At 40.3% G+C, this 15,773-nt stretch overlaps 1 protein-coding gene across 6 annotated transcripts in view; it reads right to left on the minus strand.

Moving 5' to 3' along the window:
* LOC111945366 (complement C4-A-like) overlaps positions 1 to 15,773 on the minus strand; it is a 51,243-nt gene that overhangs the window by 17,643 nt on the left and 17,827 nt on the right. For 4 of the 6 annotated variants that reach the window (XM_023948187.2, XM_023948062.2, XM_086881445.1 and 1 more), the window contains 17 exons: positions 14,114 to 14,219; positions 13,804 to 13,927; positions 13,378 to 13,493; positions 12,485 to 12,652; positions 11,545 to 11,742; positions 9,745 to 9,936; positions 9,176 to 9,325; positions 8,632 to 8,758; positions 8,186 to 8,257; positions 7,122 to 7,322; positions 6,104 to 6,215; positions 5,806 to 5,876; positions 4,728 to 4,867; positions 3,699 to 3,911; positions 2,388 to 2,439; positions 1,849 to 1,929; positions 582 to 785 (listed from right to left, as the gene is read on the minus strand). In XM_023948187.2, coding sequence (XP_023803955.2) covers positions 582 to 785; positions 1,849 to 1,929; positions 2,388 to 2,439; positions 3,699 to 3,911; positions 4,728 to 4,867; positions 5,806 to 5,876; positions 6,104 to 6,215; positions 7,122 to 7,322; positions 8,186 to 8,257; positions 8,632 to 8,758; positions 9,176 to 9,325; positions 9,745 to 9,936; positions 11,545 to 11,742; positions 12,485 to 12,652; positions 13,378 to 13,493; positions 13,804 to 13,927; positions 14,114 to 14,219 — 2,327 coding nt within the window. The remainder of the gene's footprint in view (positions 1 to 581; positions 786 to 1,848; positions 1,930 to 2,387; positions 2,440 to 3,698; positions 3,912 to 4,727; positions 4,868 to 5,805; positions 5,877 to 6,103; positions 6,216 to 7,121; positions 7,323 to 8,185; positions 8,258 to 8,631; positions 8,759 to 9,175; positions 9,326 to 9,744; positions 9,937 to 11,544; positions 11,743 to 12,484; positions 12,653 to 13,377; positions 13,494 to 13,803; positions 13,928 to 14,113; positions 14,220 to 15,773) is intronic. The other 2 variants (XM_086881446.1, XM_086881447.1) reach the window with 1 other exon arrangement.

Here is a 15,773-nt window from a genome sequence, read left to right on the forward strand (position 1 = left end):
AACTTCCTGCCTGGCTTGGTCCAAGGCTGCCCAAGTCCTTCTAGTTTATGTAATGATGAATAGAGGAGTGGGGAAGGGAAGGTGTCAACATCATGATTAGCACTGGGAATTTCCTTTGTCATACTCCTCTTGGCAGCCACAGACAGATGTCTACATGCTGGCTATCCAAAGAGTGACTGTGAATCATGGCAAGAAATAAGCATATTTAGGATGTGATTTGTCTTGCTGATTTTGAATGTTGGGAGGCAATGAACAACTGGCCTTTGCTATCCATTTACTCAGAAAAGAATTTTCATTGATCAGCTCAGATTTTACCTTCTAAATTAGGCAAGAGAGAGGATGGACTGTCAATGGCAATACTGTCCAGTGCCAGATGCTGACAACTAGTCTCCTAAGCCTTCCTCACATGTTCTGCTGCTCATGCCCGTCCGCAGACTGCCGGGGCATTTCGGTGAGGCTGTGTTAAGGTGGTGGGCACTCCTTCAGGAGGCAGCTGCGGCAGTGTGCAGTGCAAACTGATAACAAGAATCCCAGCCTTTGGCTTCTGGTTGGTTTGTCTTGCTTTGTTTTTTTCTGCTTACCTTTTTCAATCATACCAATGGCTTCCTCCTTCCGTTTGGGGTTAAAGTTCACCCACTGCTCGCTGGCATCCAGGTACTCAATGGCATAGACTGCAGGGGCCATTTTCACCATCGTTTGTTCTGCACAGCCTGTGGGCACCTGAATCAGCTTCTCAACTCCACTGAGACTCAGGCAGTTTTCAACAGACTCATCCATAATGTTCCCTGTTGCAAAAAATACAAGCTGTAGTATGTATATTATTTAAAACTGATTGCTGTGACATGAAGAAAGGTGATCCTAACTATAGGCTGACGTTCCAGCATGGCCTGATATTCCTCACTACTCAACACTGTTCTTAGCTGCCTGAGACTTCATAAAGCTCTTTGAAGAAGGGCAAGGATGAGGTGCCAGGCCCCAGGAAAGCTGGAGAAAGGAGGGTGGCACGGTGAGGGAATATGAAGGAGAAAGAATCCTTAGGCTACTGGAGGCAGGGAAGAAAGGAAAGGGGGAAAGACCGGTGTATCAGGTTTGGGCTGGAAAAGTCTTGTCAAACCAGCCCTGACCCTCCCACAGAGGGATAAAAAAATTGTGCATTAATCGTGACAAACATTTTATGTGGATTTATTTTCCCCTCTGCAATTTTATAACTTTACGAATTCAATGATCCCTTTATTTTAGAACAGGGATTCGAAATGGAAGCCAAGACCCTTTGTGTTACAAATGCATTGTTTTACATTTCCTGGGTGGGGGGGAAGTATTTATCACTAATAAAGTACAATGTTTTTAAAATATGTATGCATGAGTATATATATATATATATATGTATGTATACAACTATATTTGTTTAAATGAAAATATGATTGTACATATCTCCTCTTCAGAAATGCAGAACTCTCCAGAACCTATACATCAGAGTCTGGCATGCTTATTTCTGAAATCTAGAGCAGATTTCTACAGCCCTGCATACAGTGTGGGGTTATTAGAGAAGATGAATTCTTCCTTTCACCTTTGGCTTTCCCATAATGTCAGTCCAAGCACAGTGAGGAAGGATGGATCTCATAAAGATTTTACATCCACTGCAAATAAGGAGTAATTAGAAAGAGGAAAAGGTACTGGTTCAGCCCTAGGGATGTTTTGTTTTATACCCTGGTCATGTAGCATGGACCATTTGAGTCATAACAGAAAAACCAGGAGAGGATGGGGACTTGCCATGCAGGAATGACCAGCACAGAGGGGCCTGTCCCTTGTCACCTATGGAGAAGTTATGGACAAAAATATTACTTTTACCTTTCAGGCTAACCACCACGTGGCTATCAGAACCTGGTACCATATTAGATGGTCTGTTCAGGTCCACTGTATGGGACTTCACTGTAAATAAATAATAAATAGATATCTACATCCAGACTTTAAAAAAAATAGACAACATACCATAACTTTAGAAAAAATACACTTATCTTTCTTAGAGTGACTTAATTTTCAATCTTTAGCAACATTTTAGATTTTAAAAAACTCTTGTTTTTAATGCCTTTTAAGACCCATTAGTGAATTAAATAGATGCCCAGTTAATACATGAAGAATGATACCTTGAAAAACAAAAACAAGATAAATCAATTTTAAAAATTTAGAATTCTTCTTTTTTTTTTTTCTTTTACGAGTTTTTTTTTTTGTTTTTTTTTTTGTTTTTTTTTTTTTTAATGTATTGGATGGAGAGATTTCTGACAAGTTCTGGTTAACCAAAGGAATATCTGTGCATTGAGAAGTATTTAACTGCACTCTTCATTCTTACTCCAAACCTCATCTGTATCTAACCCTTTTGGGTAACTTACAGCCACTGTTAATGCAAATGGTCTCTTCTTCTCTCTGTAAAACACCTTCAGTCTGTACAGTTAAAGAAAGAAAAGTCAAAACATTTGCAAGCACTCACACCTGCAATTAAGCTGCAATAAACCCGAGAGCTCCATCCAAACACTAGGCCAGCAGGTGGCACAAATAAGTGATTTTGAAGGGAAATTTCTCTAGACAAAATGCAAGCTTTAAATCAGAATTTCTGTTTCCTGATTGAAATACTTGCTGAATGTTTTGTGTTACTATTGAAACATTTCCCTAGATGAAATTCCTTTAACCAAAACCAACTCCCAAAAATTAAACTTCAAAGTTTATTCTCAGCTTTGTGGCCCATCAAGTCAAGTTCACAGAGGGATTCATTTTTGTAAACCTCTGCTGTATAAAATCCATGAAATTTTGAGTACATCTTGGGTGTAAGAGTAATACATTTTTTCCTTCTGGTTCCTCACATCCCTCTTCCTACTGTTTCAGTTTTAATAAAGCTATTTTTATAGCTACTTTTACTGTTTTGATGTAACACTGAACTCTGAGACTATGTCTAATATCTACAGAAGTTGTAACCTTTAACAGCAGCAGGTTCCCAGCATCCTATGCTTTATCCTTACCTACATGGCAATAGCTGAAATCAGGGGTGCAAGGATTCATATACTGCACTTTTTGTATGGATGGAAAAAAGACCTCCATGGATGACTTAGGTACTGCAATGAGTCTGTGCTGGCACTTGGAAAGTAATTTTTTCTTAAAGGCTCCTCCTTTTTATAATTTTGAAAGAGAGCTAAGGTATAATCAATACAGCATCTTTGTCTGAATATTTTGCATATGTTTTACCTATGCAATTGTTAAGAGTGAAGATTTATCTATTGACTGGAAGGAATAAAATAGTGTTCAACTTCATTACTAGCAGAGAGCATTTCCTTCTCAAAAGTTTGCTAGATGGAAATCTTCAGTCCTGGCTTCACAAGGAAAAATAAATTTTTATACATGTTGATGAAGCAGGGAGAAGTTAAAGATTCTAAGGCATGGCTGAAGTTGTTCTGAGTCATGGGTAGAGGATCTTCTTTTCCCACAGAGAACAAACCTTCCCATATACAGTACATACTGAGGCTAAAATTATTTGCCTCAGTCCTTGCTGAAAAACAGATTTACTGAATTGCTTCCAGCCTTGTGTTTGTACCATTTCACTCCCTTCATGAGAACTCCACGCACAGTGAATGTCATATTTGACAATTCATGATGATGGTAAATGATTATGATAATTTATGAAGTGCCTGCCCTCAGTCAGTTATACATACCACAACTTTGAGATTCTTCCTAATGCTGTCACTGTGCCCAGAATCCTGGTCAAAAGCAGTAATGGTAATTGGGATTTCTCCCACAGTCAGAGGGACAACTGAGAAGAAGGCTGGTGTTGCTGAGTTCCCCTTAGCCAGCAGTGACAGCTGCACACCCTTCGCTGTTGTCTCTGCTGTGCACAGCCCCTTCACTGCATCCATCTTCACTGTCACCTGTGGGGACAAGGCAGTGCCCAAGATCACTCCTAGTGCATCACTGCACAGGAAAAATACCTCAGGGTGCCCCTTCCAGTGTAAATTGTTCTGTGACCCCATGGTCTGTTAATATTCAGCTATATTGATTAGGGCTCTGAAGGTAAATCAGCAAACATTTCTTCCTTATACTGAACTTGAGAGTTTTTGACCTATCCCTGAACCACAGTAAAGAAGGATAGTGCATTTTTATACATCCCAGCTCTACACAATTCAATGCAGTTGAGAGGATGCTGGTTAAACAGCTTGTTGGGAGATGGGAAGAAGTGAAAAAAAGAGTATCAGCCTTAGGGCAATGGAGGCCCTAAGCCCAGTGACAACTGTGGCCATGTGCAGGACTGCATATGAGTCACATGAAGAGAAAAAGTGCCTGTGTTGTATGCTCAATGAGTTTTGTGGCTAACATTGGATGGTGCACTCATTTACCTCTGTATCTTGTGTACCTTGTGAAGTGTCAGCAAGTGTCAGTGTCAGCAGCTGGGTATTGTCCAGATCAGCAGGCAGCAAAAAGGGAACAGATGGCTTCAATAAAGGGGAAGAAGTACCCAAAGAGAAAGGATATGGCTATGAAACATGGTGAATAAAATCTGCTTTAAATAAGTATGATTACCAATTAGAGCTGGCTCCTGCTTTTGGGAACGCTTTCGAGATGGGAGTATTATGTGTGGTCTGTAGGGGGGCACTGAAGGGTGGCCAGGTCATTCACATTAAAATATTACAAAACTATAGATCTAGCTAGATAGGCATGCAAGGTACAGAGGTTGTTGATAACACTACCTGGAGATCATTGGGCAAGTAGTTGTAAACCACTGCTTTTATTTCCAGTTGCTCGTGTCGTCTGACTGAGTATGGTAATCTCAGGGACACAAAAAAGTCTTTGAAAACTGCAAAGGTGTGGGGGTCAGCTACACAGAACCCTGGGGAGAGAAAAATACACACTTAACACCAGCTAGCAGGAAGTTAAATGTCTAATCAAAACTCAGTGCCTTGGCTCCCCACAGGTCATGAGCAGGAGAGGAAAACAGGCATACTCAGAACTCAAATTCATCTGCACTAGAGACCTATCTCTAGGTTGCCCCCAGGAGTCACTGCTGTGGTTTTTGACAGGTAAAACTCGGCAGAAGTGTTTGTATGTTTTGTGAGAGAAATGTGGCCAAGGTTTTTTTCTCTTTTTTCCTTTTTTTTTTTTTTTCCTTGTTTTGTTTCTTGTTTTAAACAAAATGACCCCTCCTTTCTTTCTGAAAATAAACTCCATGGCCATCACTGCACACCCCTGGATGATCCTCCCCTTCCAAAGGGGAGTGGGTACTAAAAGATAGACTCTTTGTCCATCCTGTGTGGTGCTCATCAACTCCCAGGAGCTCCCAAGAGGGCAGCATCTGAGAACCTGGGCTCTCTGGTGTCCAGCCCTTGGCTGGTTCTTTGCTGGTTTCCTGGTGTTCTTTTCTGCCTTAGGGCCACAGAGGTTCCTGCTTTGAGATAGACAGAATCTGGTCCCAGAATTATTCAAAGTGGAGTTACTACTGCTGCCTTTCTTGTGGCTTCCTGGCCATGTAGAAGATAAAATGAGGTGGCTGATAGAGAGGGAAGAATAAAAGACAGTTTTGACTGTAGGATCCATCATCCTTGAGACCCTACTTCATGTTGCTTTTATAAATATAAATCCATACCTTAACTTCTAGTTGGGCTTCAACATGGCAGAAAAGAGAGAAGTAAATATTATGATCAAAACAATTTGAGTTTTTTCAATTCAGATTCTTTGTCAACGTACCATTGTATCTCTCTTTTAAAAAATACACATTCTCTATTTATCCCTACAAAGAAACAAACAACCAATAATATCCAATACTTATACCTTTTTCAGGAGATATACTTATTGCCTGAACTTCCCAGGTAGTTATAGAGTCAGGAGCAAAGTTTTTTACACTGAAAAACACAAAATAAAACATATTAGAAAGCATGCATAAAATGTAAACATTGTCATTTGATGAGGCTTGAGTATTGTAAGGGGAAAACTTCTTCCCTCAGTTGTGGAGGCAAAGTGCTTTCAAATACTCTGAAGTCCTCTGCATCAGATACTACATAAAGCTGATATTTACATACATTTGACAGTACAAATTTAAACATAGTCACCTAGTCATGCAACACAGTACCTGTGTTTTCCAGGGCTTTTTACTTCTTCAAAATTCCACCACCAGCTCTCAGGAAAATAACTGCGCAAGCTGACAGAAGTTTCATCAAACAATTCTTCCTGTTCGTTGTATTCTGCAAAACAGGAGCGAGGTTTCTTTTGGAAGTCTTTGGCTGATGACCTTACACTGTCTTGCAGGGAGTCAGCTTGTCAGAGCACAAAAAATGCTCTGAGGAAAAAGATTTCATCTGTGTTTCATCTTGCACATTCAAGTAAAAATGTTGAAAAAAGAGAAGCAATGACCATAGTTTGTCACAGAACAGAAAGATAGCTTGTCTTCCCAACTTCAATTGCTATATGCTACCAAATGAGAAAGCAGTCCCCTGTAGCAAGGCTAGCAAAGATGTTCCCACTGACCCATACTTGTGACAGAGAGAGGATGAAAGGGGAAATCTGTGAGAGATGGTAGCAGAAATTACATTCATAATGGAATTATTTTAGATGCAAAGTAAATTCTTTTTATAACATGAAGTGACACATAATGTGTGGTCAGAGATAGACTTTAGGGAGAGGAAAAGAAAGAGACAAAACTATTTTGGCTAAAGTGGACCTTCCTCATGGCAGCATTTTGGAGGTGTTTGAGTGTTATAATAGAAGTACCACTAAAAAGAGTCATAAATCTGAGACCACTTAGAGCCCTGAATGCAGACAAACCACAGCCTCTCCTACTCTGCTGTCTGTGGCCTCTCTGGGGTGTGGGTAGGGGCCACCAGCTCCTTTATGGGACTGGAGGGGTCAGCAATGGCTAAGGTGATTCCTGCCTTTTCTTTCCTCAAGAAGTTATCCCATCCCACTCCCACCTCCCCAGTGCACAGGTATGAAGATGCAATGTCACATGGTTGCTGCCTTGTACCAGGGTTCTCTGAAATGCTGATGTGAAAACTCCCTCCCCAGCCCCACAGCACTAAAATGCTCCTTGACCCTCCCTGGCCACCACAAGAAGGATAAAAGTGGCAGAGTTGTATGCCACTGCTCTTTACGTCGTGCCAAGCCCACTCTGCTCCTCTGCTTCGCCTGCCTCCTGAGGGCTGCGGCTTTCTCACAGCAGTCCTGGAATGCTCTCCTGCATTCCTGGGAGCCAGACACCTTTGCCAGCCTTTTTGCACAAGAAAACCTCATGGGATTTAATTTCATTCCATCTTGGCAACATTTTAGTAGAGCAGTGTTTTGGTATCTGCTGGCTGCAAGAGAATTAAAGCCCAGAATTAGCGCTGTGTAAGTAGAAATGAGTGTAAAGGTGTTCATTGTGCTCATTCCAGTCATTCTTTGCCATTAACATTAGTTTCCATTGCAACAGCCAAGCTTCAGCCTGGGACCCTGAAAATAGTCCATCCTAGAAACTGTCCACAAACTCAGGAGGAAAGCATAGGCTTTGTGGCATCCTAGACATTCTGTTCTAAGACCTTTCTTCACAGTCAGACTGAATTGAAAACTGAATCCTCTTTGCAGGCTGGAATTCTTAATAGAAATAGCAATATTAGTGTTCTCTTTCTTGAGTAAAAAGTCTGATTTTAAAAGTAAGGAAGAATCCAACTCTAAGCCTTTTGTGCCTTCTGGCAAGAAAATGAGAAAAAAAAATTGCACAAATTGACATGTTATACCAAATTCTATACTAACTCTTCTCTTAATTGTAGCACAAAGTACCAAAGCTGGCACAGCTTCAAAGCAGAATGTTAAGAAAAAGATAGGATTTATGAAACATTTGACCATACAATAATTTCAAAAACCTCAAAGTTGTTACTGATGACATGATATGTTATCTAGTGCTTAAAGAAGTGCTTTGCATTTAGGATTACAAAGCAGACTAGTTTCCATTTATAGGCATAATTTGGTTTTGTTTTTTGAGCTGTTTTGATGAATGATGCACCAGCCAGCATAGTGCACACACTTGTGCTAGGTTATGTCAAGTAATGAAAGAACTGGAACTGAGAATATCTTGGCATCCTTCACCATGTCATCTCTTCTTGCTCCCTAGATTCCAGGCATCCCACCCTTTTGCCTCCCCCTGCTAAGATTTTCAGGCCACCCAAAGGAGCAGACATACCAATTCCTGACATTTTTTTCTGAAAATCCAAAGATCTCTTCTGCCTTTTGGTGCTCTGGAGGCATTTATATCCTGGGAAGGCAGAACAAAAGTGCTTGGTCACGATGACATGACAGGAACAACCTGATCATTCACATCATTCATGAAGACCTGTCTCAGGACCCATCTCATTGACAGAAGACCCACAGCTGGAGGGAGAGTCCCACAAATCCTCCAGCCTAGCCAACTGCTGCCTGCCCCAGCTGAGGTGGTCACCAAAGGACCAGCACCCACCACCTGGGATATCTGAGCTGCCAGCATCTGGTGCAAGAGCACAAGATGAAAAATCCAAAGGCAAAGGATATTTTACAATATCACAGTAAAAATGTTTCTGATCTCTTAAGCAATCAGTCTCCCCAGACCTACAGTGGTCTTACACAAATTTCTAAAGGGCAGATTGCGCTTACCTTCCCGCATGCTGGATTGAATCGTGTCTGATATAAAAGCCAGACCAACATCAGTAAAAACTTGAATGCTATTTGCACCACCACCAGCAGAACATCCAAGATCATATGAATTCATTGCATTAAATACCTGCCAAATAAAATGGCATGGATGGACTCCATGTGCTTGTAAAGGGTTCATACATATATCAGAAAAAATCTTGTAGCCTTTGATTCATGGAAGCAAGACAAACTGGTGGAGCAAGCTGTACTTGGAAGCAGATTAAAGCTGAGGGAAGTTTTAGTTAGGGAGTGCTTTGAAGCCATGCTTTTTTAAATTTATAAACTTGTCTGCCATAGGATGGAAATCCCCATCTTAAATACTCATCTTAAACATGCCATTCATTATAAATACATACAAAATGGCACAAGAAAAAAGCATTTTCAAGTTTAGCAAAGCCTAGTCCAAGCAATTAATAGCCATTAATTACATTTTGATCCTCTCATTAGTCATGGAAAAATTCGCTTGACTAGTAGATGTGATATTTTCTTCTTACAAATATCTTACTTTCTTGGCTGTAAGCTTATTTTTCTTATTCAGAATAAAAACTGCCTTATCAACCACAGCTAAGGCAACTTTTCCCGCATGGTCCATTTCAATCTGTAAATTGATGTTGTCTGTTGGTTCATATGTGTCTTGCTCTGTTCTCACTTTAATCTAAATAGAAAAAATTGAAACAAAAGTATCATATTTGTTAATAAAAAGTGAAGACTCTTTGATGTCAGGGACAGGGACACTGTCATTTGACTGGCTCAAATCAGAGGCTGGGAGATGTTCCTGTTTTGTGGAGTTTCTGCCTGTGGTCCTGTTTTGGAGTACTTAGGTGCAGTTATTTCACACTGAGGGAAATCATGGGGAACTGAAAGAGGTGTCTTGCAGAATACTGAATGTTGGCACAATCTGGGAGCCTTTCTGAGCTCTACCTTTTGGCATGACCCCCTTTCTATAAAAATTTCATGTCTTTCACTTTATAAGCCCAGGCCTGCACTTGTTCTGCCAGTACCCCATGCTTTTTTTTGGTTTTTTTGTTTTAAATTCTGGAATGCAACAACAGAAGCCATAAGTTTTGAAAGCACCTTTCCTTCGCAGACATCCATGACATCCACCCACACAGAATCAGCAATGATCTCTTGCTGGCCCTCGTTCTCAATGAAGTAGTAGGCTAAAAACCGAAAGGCAGGCACCATCTTCTCGGTAATTTTAAGGGTTATTACTTTGTTTGAGGATGGGACCCTTCCCAGAAGCTCAGCTTGTCCCTTTGCCACAACCTGCAAGGCAGAAACAAAGAGAAATCAAATACTGTAACTATGCCCCAGAAAGGTAATTATGTTGCATAATTTTACCTTTTTTTTTTTTTTTCTTTCTTTCCCTGAGGCAATTACTGTTTAAAATGTATTCTCTTCTAATGGCATTAGCAGTTTTGATTGCCAAGCTGTATACCTGAAGGAGACCCACATACTGTGGTGATGAATCTCTGCTACACCGGCCTTGTGGCCCAGGTTTGAGCACAAATCTGTCACCTTCCACTCGATCTTACAGCCTGAGAAGGGGTACCCAGATAGTAGTCTAAATTTTGACTTCTACAATGATCGGTCGTCACATCCAGGAAGATATCAGCATTATTTAATCTGCAATCAGTACTGAATCTTTCAGATGGTGTAAAAGAGTTGGAGCAGAAGGTTTCAGGATAAAGTACCACAGACTGGTCTTTAACTGATTTAAGCCCATCTTTCACTATTTAACTTCTTCCATCCTATGTTAACCATATTCATGGGTGGTCGGAGGAATGAAAACCAGGCAGTGACAGAACTGAGAGTGCTCTTCCCTGAACAAAATGCATGAAGCTTTCCTAAACACACAGTGAGTGGATTTCAGGAAGAAACCGAGGCATAGTACAGCCTGGCCTGAAATCCTCACTGCCTTTGTTAAGACGACCAAAGTTTGGGAGACACCCTCACTGCTAAGCTCCAGCAGTGTCTGCCACCATCCCTCCCACATGTCCTGCCTGCCCAGCACTACACCTTCCCAAAGCCTGGTAGCACCAATTCCAGCCCTGTGATACATCAGCCATTGAAAATGAAGCCCCAAACCTAAACTTAACTCCTAGGGATACAGTTGTTCCAATATATCAGAGTCCTATTAAATAAATGGGAACTGATATCATGGCACTTATCCTGTGAGATTTAGGCTGCCAAGGGAAACTGGGACAAGGAGAGGGAGAAGGGGATTAAACACATTTCACATTCCACAGATTAATTCTTGGAATGTACCCACAAACACATTTGTCTCATTCAGCAAAATAAATACTATGCACTTTACACGCACCAAAAATAAGCACAGACATCTAAAAAATAGCAGAATCATAGAAATAATATCTGGAAAGGATGTATAGAGATCTCAATAGTCTAGCTACTTGCTCTGAGACATGACCAGGGTAAGACTAGGTGAGGTTTTCTCTTGTTGAGTGTTGGATTTTTCTAAGGCTGGAAAACCCCTCAAGTGTCTGGGGAATCTCTTCCAATATTGCACTCATCACTAGTGCATAGATTTTTCCAAAATGAATCTTCAAGGCCATAATTTTTAACCTTGGCCCCTTGTTACATTGTATGGCACTGCCCAGGACATCTTGTCTCCACTATGCCTTAATTCCTCTTCAAGTAGTTTTAGGTTGCTATTAACTCACTCTTAGGCTCTTCATCAAACTGAGCAAGCCCAGTTCCCTCAGCCTGTCAGTAGGTCAGGTGTGCCAGAACACCCATCACCTCACTTGCCCTTTGCTGGACCCCCTTGGTTTTCCCTTGTATCAGTAACTAGGTAAATGTTCCAGCTTGCATAATTTCTAAAAGAAATTACTGATATGATAATACTGTGTTTACCATATAATAGAAATAGCCAATGTTTCCACTGCCAGACTGATGGATATCATTCAAGGTGAAGGGTACGGTATCTCCAGGTGCCACAACAGTGTGTGGGATGGTGATGCTGAGGTAGTTTGGGGAAGCTGACTGGTATCTTTCAGCTCTAATACTGGCTTCAGGTGATTCTAACCTTTCTTTACCCTCTTCAGCCTTTACCTGTCAGGGAAGAAAAGGCCAGAGTGAGTAAAGTGTCCCACAGAAGACAGTGCATAGTGTCACCAATAATTCATATATTGTGCCAGGTTATTTGGAAAATGCTGTGAAGTAAGAGGAATAATTGCTGGGACCTCATTAGCAGAGCTTAGCACCAAACCCCAGGATTTTAATTACTTCATTCTCTCACCCCATTTTGCCTCTTGCTATATCTACATTTTGTATTTTTCACCCTCAGCTCTAAGTGGGAATCAATGGGTCAAAAATCACAATGTGATTTCGTATTCAGACAAGTTTTTTCCCGTTTTATATTGTCCACATAACTGAACCTTCTGAGTGGAAAGGTGTAACTGACACTTTGCACTGCTCAGGACCTTTCCTTCACTTTCTTCTTATAATTTTTTATCACTTTGTATGGTGATATTCCTTGCAGTCCCATTTCTGTCCTTCAAGCCAGGCAAATGGACATCCAAAACACAAAAATGCACCATTATAATCAATGCATGTACTCCCAAGGCTCTGATGTACAAGTGTGTCCTTCACTTGAGACATCCCTCAGGCCTTCTCCAATATATCTTACACTATTTGGACAAGGATCTGCAGGTGGTGTAAGAAATGAAGAGATCATGTTCCACCCTCTGTGCTAAACTGATGAAAAGTGATCATCTTCACAGTCATTTATCACAGTCTTATGAGCAATTCTCAGTGAGATACCTTTAAACATGGATGTTTGCATTTCCTTTACCTTTATTTCAAGCATTTGAGCATCTCTAGGTATGTCAAATGTAATGGAGACCAGACCCTCTCTATTACAGAAGGCAGTCTTCTTCACTGGGGGTTTTCCAGGCAAAGTAACAGTGGCAGTGATAAATAGGAAGGCAGCAGGAGCACCATCAACTGAAGTGGCAGATGCCTATTGGAAAAAAAAAAATAAAAATTCTGTTGTTTAAAGGAAATCCCGTGTTTAAAAAATGCCCATAAACAAAAAGCAATTATAATTTATAATTTTTATAAACTGAGAAAAAATATAAAAATGTACACACCAGCATTCAAAAATTTAAGCTTTGTGAAAAGGGGATAGCAATTGACTCAGTCTGGAATTCAGTTAAGGTAAAAGTCTGATTTTAGATTACAAAATGCCTCAGATTTTTGCTTAGCATCTATTTGGTCTAAGCAGATCCCAGAGATACTCATCATTAACTATTATAAGGTGAATTTCTGACTTTAACTCTAGAGAAATGAAGGTGTGAAGTTTCAAGCCACATAAATTTAAATGCATTTTTTTAAAAGGCAATACCCTTTTTTACTTTTCATAATTTTAATTTGATGTGGGATTAATTTGTTACAGTATTCTGGTTTCAATGTTTTGATAAGAAAGTGAGGAGGAGATTGTTATGTTTTATAAAACCCTGTAGTGCACCAGTAACTTCTAGAACAGAAAACCAGCATTTTCTGGCTGTTCAGGCTCTGAATATACAGAAATGAGAAAAACCAGACACTAACAAACAATAGCTCTGTGTTGGACCTATTCTTGAAGGTCTCCATCCTACAGAGCTCACAGTGAATCAGAAAAGGAAAGAGGGCAGATATAAATTCATTGCTGTGGAGGCAAATGGATACAGTCAGAGCACTACATACCATAACAGAGAATGGGGCTCCAGGCACAAAATACTTTTTGGTGTTAGACAGATCAACAGCATAAGGAGATCTCACAAACTTCACACTGCTGAGCTCCTCTTCCCTCATCTCACCACCTGTTAATATCAAACAGTGTGTGTTGCTGTAGGGACACTGACGATGGACTTGCATACCTTGGGTTTTCTGAAAGATTTTGTTTTCATTTTCAACTATTGGTGAGGGTTAACATTACCTAATATCATCTTCTGCAACTTGGATCTTGAGCAGCTGCTTTCCATCTAAGATTCTTCTAGTTAATTCCCTACAGCATGAGCAAGCTTTGTGGCAAAAATGCACCCAGGGAGACGAGATTCCCCACGTAACAGATTACACCAGAGAAAGATCAATGTCAATCTTATAGACGGGATCAAGCCATGCTGTACTCACTTGCAGTTTCTACGGTAGTAACAGCGACATATAAATGAAACCCTTCCAGAGTGGAAATACTCTTTCTCAATTTCTCTTCCAAAAGTGGTGTATTTAAAGTAACTCTTCTTCTTCCATTTTGGATCTAAAAAAAAAAGTGGAGAAGGAAACAAAAAAAGAAAAAGACAGCCCTTACTGGTTTGTTGCCATTAGAAGTAAAAAAGTGCTGCTCTTATCGCGGCTACAGTATTATGAACTTCTAAGTTTCCAGAATTTCTGACACTATTCAGCTTAGGTGAGATGAATCAGAGTAGTTCCACTGAATACTTACTGATAGCTGTTGCTCCAGGCCTGGAATAAATATTTTGTCCTCATTTTCATCAATTATACCAAATCGAACATACGCAGCACCTTGAATTTCTTTCCCGTAAGAATGTCTTTGGAAGGAAGAAAAGTGAGGACAGGGATCATTATCTTAATAAAAAACAAACATAAGTAAGTCTAATCATTTTATGCTGGAAAAACACTGGAATGTTTGTAGGCATGCCATTTGTAACTAACACCTTGAGAACTAAATTTAGTCCCACTCTCTTGTAATTCAGCCATGAAAACTTCTACTGATCTTTGTACCAAGTGGTGATTTCAAATACAAAGATATATATAGAGTAAATCACATTGGTAAAATCACATGGGGAGACATCATCTGATAAAATTTGCGCTGGAGTTGATTTTTTTTTTTTTAACAAATTCATGAGAACTTCAGTTGCACAGAGAGGTCTTACACAATTCATCCCATGTAGCTTGGCTGAACAGCTGCTTCCTTTGTAGGAGACACCTCAGGAGCAGAGCATAACAGATAATGGATCAGAGAAGCATTTCAGGGACTGATATGAAATACTTGGTACCTCTGAAGACCTAAAGCAGGAAGATCCTACCTGCTGATATTCTAACACCTGCATTGGCTAGAGTGGACATCCTCTGCCCCACATTGCTCATACAGATTTGGCCAGTATGGCATAAAGCTCCTCTTGTAAGTGAAATATTTTCCAGATTGGCATCTGGCCAGGACACCCCTGAACATTTTATAAAGGTCATGGGGAGAGAGGATAGGGTATCTGGTTGCACCCGGCTCTGTACTCAAGGAAGTCCTGCCAAGTGTGCGACGTGCTATGTGAGACCCATCAGAGCTGCAGTGTTATCTTTTGCTTGTGGAAATCCTGCTTCACCTCAGTCCTGTAATGGCTTATTTTTGTTTAAACAAAGCCTCTTTCAAATTGACCTGATCAGCAGCACTGATCTATACCAATAAAGCCAATGGAGAGGCAGCTCTTAACAAAAATGCAATTAAATGCCAGAGCTAATAAATGGGAAACAATAGTCAATTACACCAAGTAACTTCATCCCATGCATGGCCAGTTCAGACAAATAAGTTCAATTATCAGGAATTCCATATGCTGATGAAAGTCATGCAGGCCTGTGTAGCACCAGTAGGACATTTTCCAGTATGGAAAGGAATGGTATCCAGTTACTGAATGCCAATTTTTCTTCTTAAATAATTATGATTTTAATAACAAGTCAAATATATAGGAAGTTCATAAATTCAAAATAGAGTGCTTCAATAGCACAGAGAAAAATTTAGAAAGGATTAAAATACTAAAGCCAGTGATTTGAAATCACTTCGTATCACAATATCAAGTGATCATGACTAAAGCTAGTAATTATTCAATAGAACCAAATAAAGAATTGAAGGTGATCAAGAGGACATAAGAAGGGTTGAGTTTGTTCAGGCAAGCTCAAGGAGGTAGATATAGGTTCTGTCTGCTCTCTCAGGGTGTGCTGGGGAACAGAAGGACCAGCATGGCCAAGGACAGCAGGCAGAACTCCAACAGCCCTCATTCCTTTGAACAGAATTCTCCCAACTGTGAAAGAAGGCCAGCTGCTTCCACCTGACTCTTCTCATTTCATAACATTTATTCCTCTTTAGAAAAAGA

This window comes from Cyanistes caeruleus, chromosome 3 (genome assembly GCF_971803275.1).
Source record: "Cyanistes caeruleus chromosome 3, bCyaCae1.hap1.1, whole genome shotgun sequence".
Lineage (NCBI taxonomy): Eukaryota > Metazoa > Chordata > Aves > Passeriformes > Paridae > Cyanistes > Cyanistes caeruleus.